Raw genomic sequence first — 13,070 nt, 5'->3', positions numbered from 1 at the left:
CTCTCTCCCCCGCTGCCCGCCTCTCTCTCTCTCTCTCGCTCTCTCCCTCTCTCTCTTTCATTCCTTACCGGAGACTTACCGGAGCTGTACGCGCCTCTCACTTTGTCCGTCGCTTCTCCAGACTTCTTAAAACGTGGACTTCTAATTCTTGCAATTAAGTTTTTAGATTAACTTTTCCAATTGACTTTTTCCGTACTTTTCTTTTATGTAACTTTTGGGATTCACTGTCTGATCGCTCACATTTTTGATCTTCATATTCTTGCTGACACGGAAGCTGAAACCTTTTCTGAGAAAAGAAACAAACAAAGAAACAAAAAAAGAAAGAAACAAGGAAACAAAGAAAAAAAGAGACGAAGAAAGAAAGAAAGATTTGGCAGGCGGAGAACTAAAATACGTAAAGAAATAAAGGGATACACCGAAGGAGGAGGATGTCCCGGGCGGAGGAGCGGCAGGAGGCGGACTGTGTGTGTTCCGTCGGGATGAAGTTAACTTGGGACATCAACGACCCCAAGCTACCGCAAGTAATATGCTGATTAATCTTTCACATTATTAGAAAACATATGCTGAAAACGGCCCAAAAATTAATCAATGAATAGAAATGACTGCGAAATACTCCATGTGCTTTTCAATTGAACATGATTATGAAATAAAATTAGCCGACAAATCTGTGGTTTCTCCTATTCATTAAATGTGTGTTAGTGATGTTATTAATTTAATATTCAAGCAATTCTGGGAGCACCGGGCTAGGGGGAAGATACACATTGATGATGTAATTCAAGGCTCATTCATTCAAAATGAATGAGGAAAATTGTAAATTCAGTTTCAGTTCAGACCTGAAACTACATCATTTAAATTAAAGATTTAGAATATATACTCACCTCACTGAAGATTACATTTGGAATGAGATTCAACTTTGACTCTTCTCCTTCTTCCTACTTCCGACACTTTAATCAAATCAGAGATCTGTGAAATCAAATCAAATACGAATCACAGACAGTATTTCAGGAGACGTTAAAAAAAGCATCAACAGATACAATTAATACATATATAAACAATAAAATGACTGCACATCTATAACAAAATAGAAATGCAGGTATATGACATTGACGGGTAATATTCCTTCATTCTCTTTTATTTAACGTTTTACATTGTGTAATTAAACCAATAACGTCAGCAATAATCACAATGAAAAAATGCACAGAAACAATAAATGGAAAAGAAAAACGTAGTGAAACCAATGCTAGACTAAAAACGAGACTCACTTCTATTCTATTTAATTCACATGAAATCGTCAACAATCATTTTCTTTTTAGATGAAAATAATCAAGTTTAATCAGGTGTTTTTAGATGAAATGATTGAGATTACATCACATTAAATACATGATGACTATGTGAGCGTGTGTATACCGTCGCTGGGTTTATCTGAACATCACTATGCTGACTCTGCATGTTGAACCTCAAACAGTGAAAACTGGTTTTGTATTTTTGTTTTGCGGCAACAGCTCTTTTCTGTGAGGAAGAAAAAAATAAATAGGGTTTATTTCTGTACAATCAGCTGACTCAAACACTTTGATGTTCACACAGACTGTAAAATTCATCATTGATTCCAAAAGAAAAGCTGCAAAATGAGAGAAAGATTACAAATAAAATAAATACAAATCTAATTGAACAAAGAACAGTTTGTTCAAAAACTATTTGTAGTGTGATATAAAGCCTATTTACACAAAGTATTCATAAACTAGTTAATAGAAATATATTTTATACACCATGTGTTACTCCTTTTTAAGATTTTCACTGAAAGACAGACAGAGCAACAGACAGACAGAAAAATGTAGAATTCCTCTGACTAATTGGAATTCTATTTAATTGTAATCCGGTCTCACTCAGCATTTTTTTTTTTTTTATCCATTTATTTCATTTTAAAATCAATTAATCAATCAATTTATCAAATTATTTTAAATCATAAACTATGAATGATAGTCAAGAATGAAGGTTTTCATTCAAAATTCAGAAAGTCTGGTAAAGAAGACAGGAGGACAGAAGGCATCAGGTGACAGAATGAAGCCAGTGAATCATTATGATACTGGAACAAGAGGCCGAAGGTGCAGAGGAGCCGGGCACTTTGCTCTGCACCTTCAGGCTGCTGCTGGCTCTCTCCCCCCTGCTGTTGTGAGCGAACACAGGCTGAGGAGTGGAGATGCCACCTCGCTCATTTTATTGACCCCTGAACGGTTACTGTGAAAGCCAGCCTGACAGAAGTACAGCGGTACCGTTTGCAAATACTTACCAGACTTTTCTGGAGATTTGTTTGCTCGAGCTTCTTGCAGGCGGTGATGCTTCTTCCAACCCTCCTGTAACATCTCCCCCCTGATATTTCACCCCCTTCACCCCAGCCCCCAATGCATTTATTATTTTATTTTGGCCGGTTCGGCGTTCACTCATCAGGTCTGTAGGCCTTTGAATGGTCCACTATAGCAGCACAGCCTCTCTTCCTGTTTGGCTTCAAGACCACTGTCGACAAAATCTAAAACCAAAATATAATAATAATTTAAATCAATAGTTATATCCAATACTTAAAATGCTCCATTGAACTTCTGGTTAGTTACAGACCACGAGTAAAAAACCTTAATAGCAGAACTTTCACTAAAACCTTAGGTTACTGTGCTCCTTCTGCTGTTTGAGCTCTCCTTGTATCGCGGATTTCTGGCAACCGCCAATAAGCAATTTCTGCAGCCCGGGACTTGGGTCACAGCTTTGTCATCGTATGCATCCTGTGGAAACATACACAAATTCACTGGAATACACATGAACCCACAATAATCACCATAACACTGTTAAAATGACATCATTCAAGATGGGGGACATTTGTTTTCATGTTTCATTAATAACTATGACATAATGCATGATATCATTATGGGGTGCTGGGGTGTTTTCATTCATACCCCACTACTACTAATGGGAAATTATTTATTGCTGCTATTATTTATTTGCAACTAAAAGGTGATTCTTCAAATTTTATATGAATGAAATGAAAAGCGCTATATGCAAATGCCAGACCCCTAAACAATGTTTTTGGAAAGTTTGGAGGCGAGTGGAGGGAGGGTGCTCATTGAATCGATGTACAGATAAACGTACATACACACACAGGCTCTCCGATTATAAATGACTCCAATGATCTCTACCTCCTGCACCAACAGTGTTTCTGAGACCATAGGAGGAAAGGTGCATATTGCATTGGCACACACACCTCCATTGATAAACACACACTCTTCTCCAATGTGTTCTCAAAATATAAAAAAGTAGTCAACTGTGACATCATTCAAGATGTCATTACTACTATGACATCATTTATGATTAGTACTGTGTGTCAGTGACATCAGTAACTGTGACATCATTCATGATTTCATTTATGTCTCCTTTTGTCCTCTCTTGTTCTAAATTTAAATCTAAATGTAAACCAAATGAAAAGCACCCCTGAACAATGTTTCTGGCAGGTTTGGATGCGATTGGAGTAAATGGTGTTGATTGTATTGCCGGGCGCAGACAAGCTCCCGAATTACAATTCATGGCATGATGATCATGACATGATGATGATCATGATTTCATGAGTCTTGATGAACATGTAAAACTGGCTCACCGTTACAAGTACTCGCCCCTGTACCATCGTGAGCCAGTGGCATCGCTATCCTCTTCCCTCAAGGCACCCCCCCCCCCTTAAAGTGATTGACTTGAGTTGCTTCTGAGGGTTTTCAAATGGACCCCCCCCCCTTCTTTGATGTGTCCTTGACAGCAGCACCAGCGTCCTACCCACTCAAATATGTCACAAGGATGGCTCTGCCATTGCTCTTCCTGCTCTATCTAAAGCCACTGGTGTGCCAGCTCTGCCTCATTATTCCACTACTCGGGGTCATCCAGTAACTAAATACACAGGCAATGTTAACTGTACTGTACTTAACTGTGTCACAAGGCTGCATGGGCTTTGCAGGGAAGTCACTCTGGAGAGCTCTGGAACTGCTTGGGTTTGAAAGCCCCGTCTAGAAAGCAGCTAGTAGCCAACATCACCAAACGGGCAGTGGTGGCATCCCAGTGGATCTGGATAAAGCGGGGAGAGCAGTTGAAAGGTTAACAATATCACAGTCTTGAGTGGTGGACAGTGGGGGTAGTCCTATAGAACAGTTCTAGGTTCATAGCCCTGTGGAGAACACTGAGAGGCCACTTTATAACTTTGCATAACAGTGGGTATTCCAGCGACTTCAACCAGCAGGTTCCAGGCATCCATCCATTCTGTTGGCTATTCAAGATGAGGGCCTAATATTTTGGTGCCTTTAGACCCGAGAACAATATCGGGTCAGAAGCTAGTGTGGGTTATGTCCTTTGGGAATTTGAGTTGCTTCTTCAGTTCCCACTTTTCCCAGGCACTTGCCATGGCCAGGACTCCTTTGCTCTTTGTCTCTGCTGCCGCACACTCCTTTGGGTTAGACTTGACAACTTGGCCTGGTAGAGCAACTACTGACCCAGCGATCACGACGCAGGCGAACCTCCGCTTCTCTCTGTGCGCTGCAGATAAACAAATTCATATGATAGGATAAGATTAAAAATAAACTGATCCTCACCATACTCAGAAACCTTCTCTGTGTCTCCGCCTGTCTGCAGGACACCAAACAGTTTGATGTATTCCAGGAGTGGACTGATGGTTACGTTCGTTACATCTACAACGGTAAGAAACTTCCATACGTTCTTTCTAAAAAAAAAAATATGGGTATGATGTCAGTCAGGGCCAGATGAACTGAGCGCAACTTGTATGTCAGCTTCATGAGCCATAGCAAGGTGCACTTGTTCTTTATGCATCTACATTTAAGGGAGGATGGCGCAAATAATAGGCGGGGAAAACTCTCATCTGGCTGCAATTTTCATGAGAACGCTCACAGGCAGATGTTTTGATGTTCCAGCTGAGGATAACAAGGCTCATAGACAGATGTTTTTATGCTCCAGTTGAGGATAGGAATGCTTCCAGATGTTCTTATGTTCCAGCTGAGGATAGGAACACTCACGGACAGATGTTTTGATGTTTCAGGTGAGGATAAGAACACTCACAGACAGATGTTTTGATGTTCCAGCTGAGGATAAGAACGCTCAGAGACAGATGTTTTTATGTTCCGGTTGAGGATTAGAACGCTCACAGACAGATGTTTTTAGGTTCCAGCTGAGGATAAGAACCCTCAAAGACAGATGTTTTTAGGTTCCATCTGAGGATAAGAACGCTCAGAGACAGATGTTTTTTATGTTCCGGCTGAGGATAAGAACGCTCACAGACAGATATTTTTAGGGTCCAGCTGAGGATAACAAGGCTCATAGACAGATGTTTTTATGCTCCAGTTGAGGATAGGAATGCTTCCAGATGTTCTTATGTTCCAGCTGAGGATAGGAACACTCACGGACAGATGTTTTGATGTTTCAGGTGAGGATAAGAACACTCACAGACAGATGTTTTGATGTTCCAGCTGAGGATAAGAACGCTCAGAGACAGATGTTTTTATGTTCCGGCTGAGGATAAGAACGCTCACAGACAGATGTTTTTAGGTTCCAGCTGAGGATAAGAACCCTCAAAGACAGATGTTTTTAGGTTCCGGCTGAGGATAAGAACGCTCAGAGACAGATGTTTTTTATGTTCCGGCTGAGGATAAGAACGCTCACAGACAGATATTTTTAGGGTCCAGCTGAGGATAAGAACCCTCAAAGACAGATGTTTTTAGGTTCCAGCTGAGGATAAGAACCCTCAAAGACATATGTTTTTAGGTTCCGACTGAGGATATTCACCCTCAAAGACAGATGTTTTTAGGTTCCAGCTGAGGATAAGAACCCTGAAAGACAGACGTTTTTATGTTCCAGCTGAGGATAAGAACGCTCACAGACAGATGTTTTTATGTTCCAGCAGAGGATAAGAATGCTCAGAGACATTTATCCGGCTGGGCAATGAGGAACACCAACAACCATAACTGTCAGATCTTGAAGAAGTCTTGTCTGGGTGTGGTCGTCTGTTCCCGAGGCTGCACGTTGGCGGACGGATCCAGATTGCAGCTCCGCCCTGCCATCTGTGACAAAGCCCGTCAAAAACAACAGAGTAACAACATTTAAAATTTTAATTAATTTGTTTGGATGTTTCCCTTTAAATGGAAAATGCTGAAATAACCTTTGCTTTTCATTACACATTTAATTTAATTTCAGAGAAGCTGTGTCCCAGCTGCAATTCACCTCTTGAGTTGCTGCCATGTCGTGGTCACAGTGGTTATCCTGTTACCAACTTCTGGAGAGTTGATGGAAAAGCCATCTTCTTTCAGGTAAACAATAACAAAATATAATCAAATCATCCCAATAGCAACAGGAAACCCATATATTTGTTACTGATTTTCAGGCTTAGACAGACAGACAGACAGACAGACTGATCATATTACTTGTGTTTTATTAGTATAAATTCAATACCTAATCAAATATTGATGTTATTTTTCAGGCTAAAGGTGTCCATGATCATCCCAGACCAGAATCAAAGTCTGAGACTGAAGCTAGAAGGAGCTCTGTGAAACGACGAGTCAGCTCTCCTCCATACACGCACAAAAGACGACTCATCGAAACACAGGTCAGCTTTAAGAACACAACAACATAACAATAACAACAGAATGGAAACAATCAATACAACAATAACAATAACAATGAGAAGACTTAGCTAAACTCATAAAAATATTTTTTTTTAATTCAGTAATGGCTGCCTTAGAATAAACATTATTCTCATCATTATCATTTTATCAATCTATCAATCCTGGCAGCGTGAAATGCATAGTAAAGCATTAAGAAGTGTACATGAATACTGTCTGCCTTCTGCTGAGAATCCGTAGCATTGGTAAAGAATATCCCTCGGGGAGATGAAGTTGATTTCGCTATCTAGATATCCTCACCTCGCTTCATACAAGGATAGATCCTAAAGTTACATCAAGGAGATCCTGCAGGAACGGTGACGCTATTTTCCAAACAAGGTGATTGTATTGATTATATTTCTGCCAACTTCGTGACACAGAAAAATCAGACTTGAGCTTCAACATGGCTGACTTACCCCTTAATCATGCTTCGTAGTACGGGCCTGCAAGATTATTTTAAGGCTCAACATTTTTTTAACTAAACATAGAACATTTTTGGCTCCAGTGTAAGTCAATAAGCACGATTCACAAAAAATTTGTTTGGTCTTGAATAGTTGTTGTATTTCTCTCTAATTGTTGTATTTGAAGCTTAGATCATGTAATAACACAGATTACACACACAGCTGCTCACATCATCACAGAAAAACATAATGGGATGATGAGACAGGAGCATCTAAAATTTAAATGCAAGGAAATATCCTGCTAACAGGAACAGTTTGAAAAGCTGAACCATGACATCACAGCGCCAGTAGATAACAAATATGCAAATGATCTTAATATGTTCATGGAATATGTTCATTTAATATACTAAGAAAACTAATAATGAGCCTGAACGACTTTGGGCATTTGAGGTTGAGTTTTGGTTTTAAAATAGTATGTACAACTAATAACTATGTACAACACCATTTTCATGTTGCAAGAAAACATTGGGTGCTAGTTAACAAGGAAGGTGTTGCAACCGTATATTATGATGTCTGGCCAGTTTATCAGCTTAAAATTTTCGGTGTCTATATACTGTTAAATTCGTCTAAAAATACAACTTTGATATTCAAAGCAACTCAAATTAATTCAGACTAAAAAAATTATAATAACATACCTTTATCCTGTTGTTTTTTTTCCATCTCCAGCTTACCTTTTTTCAGCCTTGAACGCAACTTCTAAATGTTCCTTTAGGGTTCCTTCTCTGTAGATGGCAATGACGGCACTGCTTGTAACTTGACAGTTACGTTACCTTGGCTACACACAGGTTTACAACCGGTGTGTATACATTGGTTTGGACGTCATGTAACCCCATGAAACGACTCGTTTCGCTGTCAAAGTTTCTTTCATTGGTCGTATTATAACATCTCAACAGTCTGGAATAACCCCACAATTAAATGACTTTTATCCCGTTCAAGTTAACAAACTGCTAACCGGAAGTTCGCCATGTGTTGAGAGATGTCGGAAGTCAGCCATTCAGAGCAACGTGTGGCGCTCCCTAGCGGTAGTGACCCTAAACAACCGCATAGAGCGCTTCTGCCAGGGGCCAATTAGGAAAACATTAATGTACTGCAAAATGCATTACCATACACCATTAGCAACACTGAGTGCAGAAAGATTTAAAACAATAGAAAAGGTATGTGGGACTTTGGACAGCTTTTTAGAAGAAGACTGAAGGGTTTGGAAAGATTTTATTTCGCAAGATTAAAGGGACAAGGTAGCATGCTTAGAATGGTTGCACACACACAGATAAGGACAAATACAGGAAGTTAGGTGTGCCACCAGATATGCCGATCACCGAAAAGCTAAAATTTTTTGTCCTCATTGAAAATGGTACTGAAGATCTCGATCTTGTAAAATAAATCACTGCAGTAGTGCTTGTTTTAATTGTTCACTGTTGTTGTTTACAGGCCTTAGGCCCCGCCCTACTCTCTTGTGTAGAGCCTCCAGAGAGAATCTCCTTCATCGAGTCCAACTTCCCACTGCAGTCGCAGCATTACCAAGCATTCCAGAGCCCAGAGCCTTATTACAACTCCCACAATCCCCTGGGAGAGGCCCCAACAACACTGCAGAAGCCAACTAATCCCAGACTGTACATGAGCCGGCCCAGCTATGACTTCCCAGGATACCTGGGGTCCTCTTCCTACCCTGCAACCTCTGACCTGTGTGACCCAAGGTCAGCATCAAACACATTTATAACACTGTGGCCGCCTTCCTACTCCTCTTCTTATTCATATGAATGGTTGATATTAAAGTGTGTGTTGTGTTTGTGTGTGTATGTAGGGTGGCACCAGTCCTTGGCCCTTCCTCCTGCTCTCCATCCTCAGCTCCTCTCTCCTCATCCTCCTCATTTGAGCCACAAGGCAAACCTCCTTCAGGCTGGAAGGAGCTTCTGAAAGGTTCCACCCCCTACCCCGAAAACCACCACTACTACAGCACGGAGTACCCCTGCCGTTACCCTGGCAATGGCCCAGGTTCCCCGGCAGCACTGCAAACCATTATCACCACAACAACAAAGGTCAGCAGTGTCAATAATAACAATAACTACCACTATCACAGTAATATCAGCTACTAATAACACACACACACACACACACACACACACACACACACACACACACACAATCACACACACACAAAGACCTTCTTTCACCACACCACAAACTAGGTTTCAGCTACAACTTATTATTATCACAAGCATTAAGATAAATTTCATCTTATCTTGTCTTATTAAAGGCACTGAAGAAGTCAAATGTCAAAATTTGAAATCATCACTTGTACTGTTAATTATCCATATTGTCAGGACTTAGAGATGGCACAAGGGTAATAGTATGTTGGCAATGTAACCTGCAAGTTGAGTAGTCGGGGTAATTGTGATTACTTGGTTATTGGTACTGTATATGTGTAATGTTTTGAAAAGCACTTGATTCAATTCAGTACAACATAGATGTGATTCTGGGTTTTCAAAAAGGGTTTTACAAGGTGTGAGTACATGAATTTGGAAGAGCCGTTTTTTTGTTTTTTACACAAAATCCTTATACCGTATATGAATATGTGAAGTGACTGTTTTTTGTGACTGACATTGCTTACATTCTATTTCCATTGTACCATCTCTGAACTGTCAGTTTTGTGCTGTTCTGGTGTTCGTGGTGTGGAGTAAGATGAAGGATAACAAATAAAACAAAAAATAGATCTAACCATGCGGAACCTAAAGAGCAGGTAGACGCACGCTCACAAGCAGAGGAGTCAGATTCTGCTGCAGAGATTCCATTTAATATACAGTATAACAGCAATTCATTCCATATAAATATATATGTGTATATACTGTATATATATGTTTGAAATTCTTCATTCCATATCTGCATTTAATTACATATATTCTAAGTTCCCAAACAACATGGCATAATATACTGTGTATATTAATCGATCCATAAACTGCAATTAATAGCACCGCATAAATATGCTAACGACAACCAACCGTGATCAGCAGGGTTAATAATGACACAACAACCTGACAATGTCAATAATACTCAACAATTATCTACTACCACAAAGGCAGTGGTGTCATACAGATCTGAAGCATCATCTGACAATGTCAACAAAGACATCATCAGCTTCACAAAATAAGGATTTATAACAAGGATGTTATATTGAATTGAACAGAACTGTACAGAACCTAAGAGGCCACTACTATTACTCTGTCTGAATAGATTCCTCCTGACCCTCCTCCTCCTCAGGTGTCCTATCAGCCTTGTCCAAAGCCTCCTACAGCAGCTCTTCCTTCCTACCAGTCGTGTCACAAACCTCCCGGCCTCCCGTCTTATCCGGCCTGTGCTCCTCCCAAACACGCTGTCCTACCCAGCTGCTCGCCCCTGCTGGATGACACCTCCTCTTCTTACTCCACTGAGGTTAAAGTGACTGAGGAGTCAGGAGGAGTCATCAAATCTCTGTCCTTTCAGCCGGAGTCCCTACAGACAAAGATGGAGCGAGGCGATGGCTACGACTACCGCTACGCCTACCCCAACACTTACCGGTACGAAGACTACTGACTGACCAGTGAAGATAAACGCTCTCCCTGCTGTTACGAGCATATTCCTGCTGAGGATTGCTAAGTATTGCCTCTCCTGCCAAACACAGATTATGTGTACATATTCCACTGACCACAGACTTACCAGCCATAAACCAAACTCTGCTCCCTCCATTGTGAGGACAGCTACCACTTCTTTATGCGATAATAGCGGGAGGCAGTAGCTCAGTGGGTAGAGCTTCGGCTTGGGAACCAGAGGGTCACTGGTTTGAGTCCCTGCCGAGATGCCCCTGAGCACCCTTAACCCTTAATTGCTCCCCCCTCTGTAATGGGTGGTAATGTAATGTAAGTCGCTTTGGATAAAAGCGTCTGCTAAATGATCGTATTATTAATGTTTTCAGGCCATGGTTGCCATTCACCTTCAGCAGTTTGACTCAAAATCTGATATTTCAAATAGCAAATTGTAAAGATGTTGCTGTTTATTTTCACTTAATTGTTTCACTTTTGTCCTGCTGAATATTACCGTCATGTTTCAAGGATCACAGGGACCAGTCAGTCTATATTATGTTGCATGCAAATGTAGGAAAAAAGGTCATTATTTATAAAGATGTGGGTTGGAATTGATTGGACCCCTGAGAGATCTGCAGGACAATGTGGTACTGAACAGGACTGTGTGTTGATCATGTGTAGAGGTGAAGATGTTTCCCTGTAGAACAATGAGAATCCAGTAGTCACATCTACAGATAATCTATCAATGACACAAACAGCGCTGATACCAACTGATTTTCCTCAAACAACAGGGAAAAAGCAGTAAAAGAAATATCATATCATCAATTTCTGTCAATCCTCTTGTGCAGAAGAGACAGAAACACATTTCGTGATCCTCATGGATTCATCTTATCAGGACCATCCACAGGTGAAGCTGTGTCCTGTCCTTCGTCCTGTTGCTGCGGTTAAGAAACATGCAGCAGATGATCAAAGAACTGATGTTTTGCTGATGTTTGGGTGTCGGCGGCTTTCAGTGTGTCTCAGTAATAAATGTTGTTTTGACATGAACACGTCTGGACAAGAAATACATTGAAAATACTCTGCTGTCCTCACTGTGAACCTTTAACACCTACTCTTTTATTCCCTCCCACCGTCCTTCACCTCCTCCTCTCCTCTCCTTTCCCTTCCTATCCTCTCCTCTCCTCTCCTCTCTTTCACTACCCTCCATTAGAATCACTCATTCTTCTCTTTTTTTCCATCACTCAATCACTACCTTCTTTTCAGTTTACATTAGCATCAGTCAGAGCATTATTATCTGCAGACAGAGAGCCACCCACCCTGACAATACACACATTCATACATTTCTGTATAAAAAGACACATGGTTGAGTGTTGTACTGAATTGAAACAATCTTAATAAAGGATATAAGCCTGTTGTGCAACAGGATAAAAAAAATGGATATGAATTTTATGGCTTTGTCTTTTCCATTTTATTCCTTCCTCCTGTTCATATACAGTTTGCATGTCCCCTTCATCTGCCTGTCTGTCTGCCTGTTGTAAATCACAGACATGTAGCATCAAATTGAAAACATCCATTAGTGTAGAGCCACATCAGAGTGGGGGGGGGGGGGGGGGGGGGGGGGCGAGGCAGGTGTGAGTAGAGGTATCTGGTGTCAGAGGATGGGATGATTTATTTAGTGCTGAGAAGAAGGATGAAATGATTTGCGTGTGAAAATGCAGAGATGGAGATCAGCAGATTAGCAGATAAGGAGGCAGACAGGATGAGGTGATAGAATTACACACAGCAGGATTATGTGCAGTCACACTGAACTCACCTGGTTGATAGGCGAGGGCGAGGCCCCCTGCTGACAGTGACGCACAGCTGCTACAGCTTAAACACACGCCGGAAGACATTTAGCAAACTCAAGAAACAACAACAAATAAAAATATGTTGTTGCCTGCAATGCAATAAATTGTAGTGCAGAGAATTTAATCTAAACATGTGGTATAAAACTAACAGGCAGCCAATCAACACACATGATGGTGGTCAGCTGTCGTTTTTCAACATGACAATACAGTGAGTCATCCAGGTTGTCACTAAAAGTCTTCAACCAGGGCTATTGCTGGGGCAGGATGTAGAATGAGGACCAATTGAGGACATGGCCAACATGTAAACAGAAGACAATCCTATAGTCATCCTCAAACAAAGAGTACAACACATTACATTACAATCATTTGGCAGACGCTTTTATCCAAAGCGACTTACATTACATTACCACCCTTCGCAGAGGGGGGAGCAATTGAGGGTTCAGTGCCTTGCTCAGGGGCACCTCGGCAAGGGCTCGAACCGGCAACCCTCCGGTTCCCAAGCGGAAGCACCACCCACTG

General features: G+C 41.0%; 1 protein-coding gene across 4 annotated transcripts; it reads left to right on the top strand.

Annotated features, from left to right (window-relative positions):
* The first annotated feature begins 2 nt into the window (after positions 1–2).
* Positions 3–12,148, top strand: gcm2 (glial cells missing transcription factor 2). Of its 4 annotated transcripts, none has more exons than XM_076157966.1 (8): positions 3–521; positions 4,654–4,717; positions 5,936–6,121; positions 6,226–6,338; positions 6,509–6,634; positions 8,579–8,844; positions 8,952–9,186; positions 10,379–12,148. In XM_076157966.1, the coding sequence occupies exons 1-8, from the start codon at positions 429–431 to the stop codon at positions 10,715–10,717; spliced, it is 1,422 nt and encodes a 473-aa protein (XP_076014081.1). In that variant the 5' UTR covers positions 3–428; the 3' UTR covers positions 10,718–12,148. The 4 variants fall into 4 exon arrangements, with proteins under 4 accessions (XP_076014081.1, XP_076014083.1, XP_076014080.1 ...); XM_076157968.1 differs by having other exon boundaries at positions 4–521; positions 5,933–6,121; positions 10,628–12,148; XM_076157965.1 differs by having other exon boundaries at positions 4–521; positions 5,933–6,121.
* The last annotated feature ends 922 nt before the right edge of the window (positions 12,149–13,070 follow it).

The sequence above is a fragment of the Genypterus blacodes genome, unplaced genomic scaffold (assembly GCF_046128005.1).
Source record: "Genypterus blacodes isolate CSIRO-AG114 ecotype Tasmania unplaced genomic scaffold, CSIRO-AGI_Gbla_v1 ptg000076l_1, whole genome shotgun sequence".
NCBI lineage: Eukaryota > Metazoa > Chordata > Actinopteri > Ophidiiformes > Ophidiidae > Genypterus > Genypterus blacodes.
Note: the sequence above shows the minus strand (reverse complement) of the source record. Positions and strands in the feature narration are given on the sequence as shown.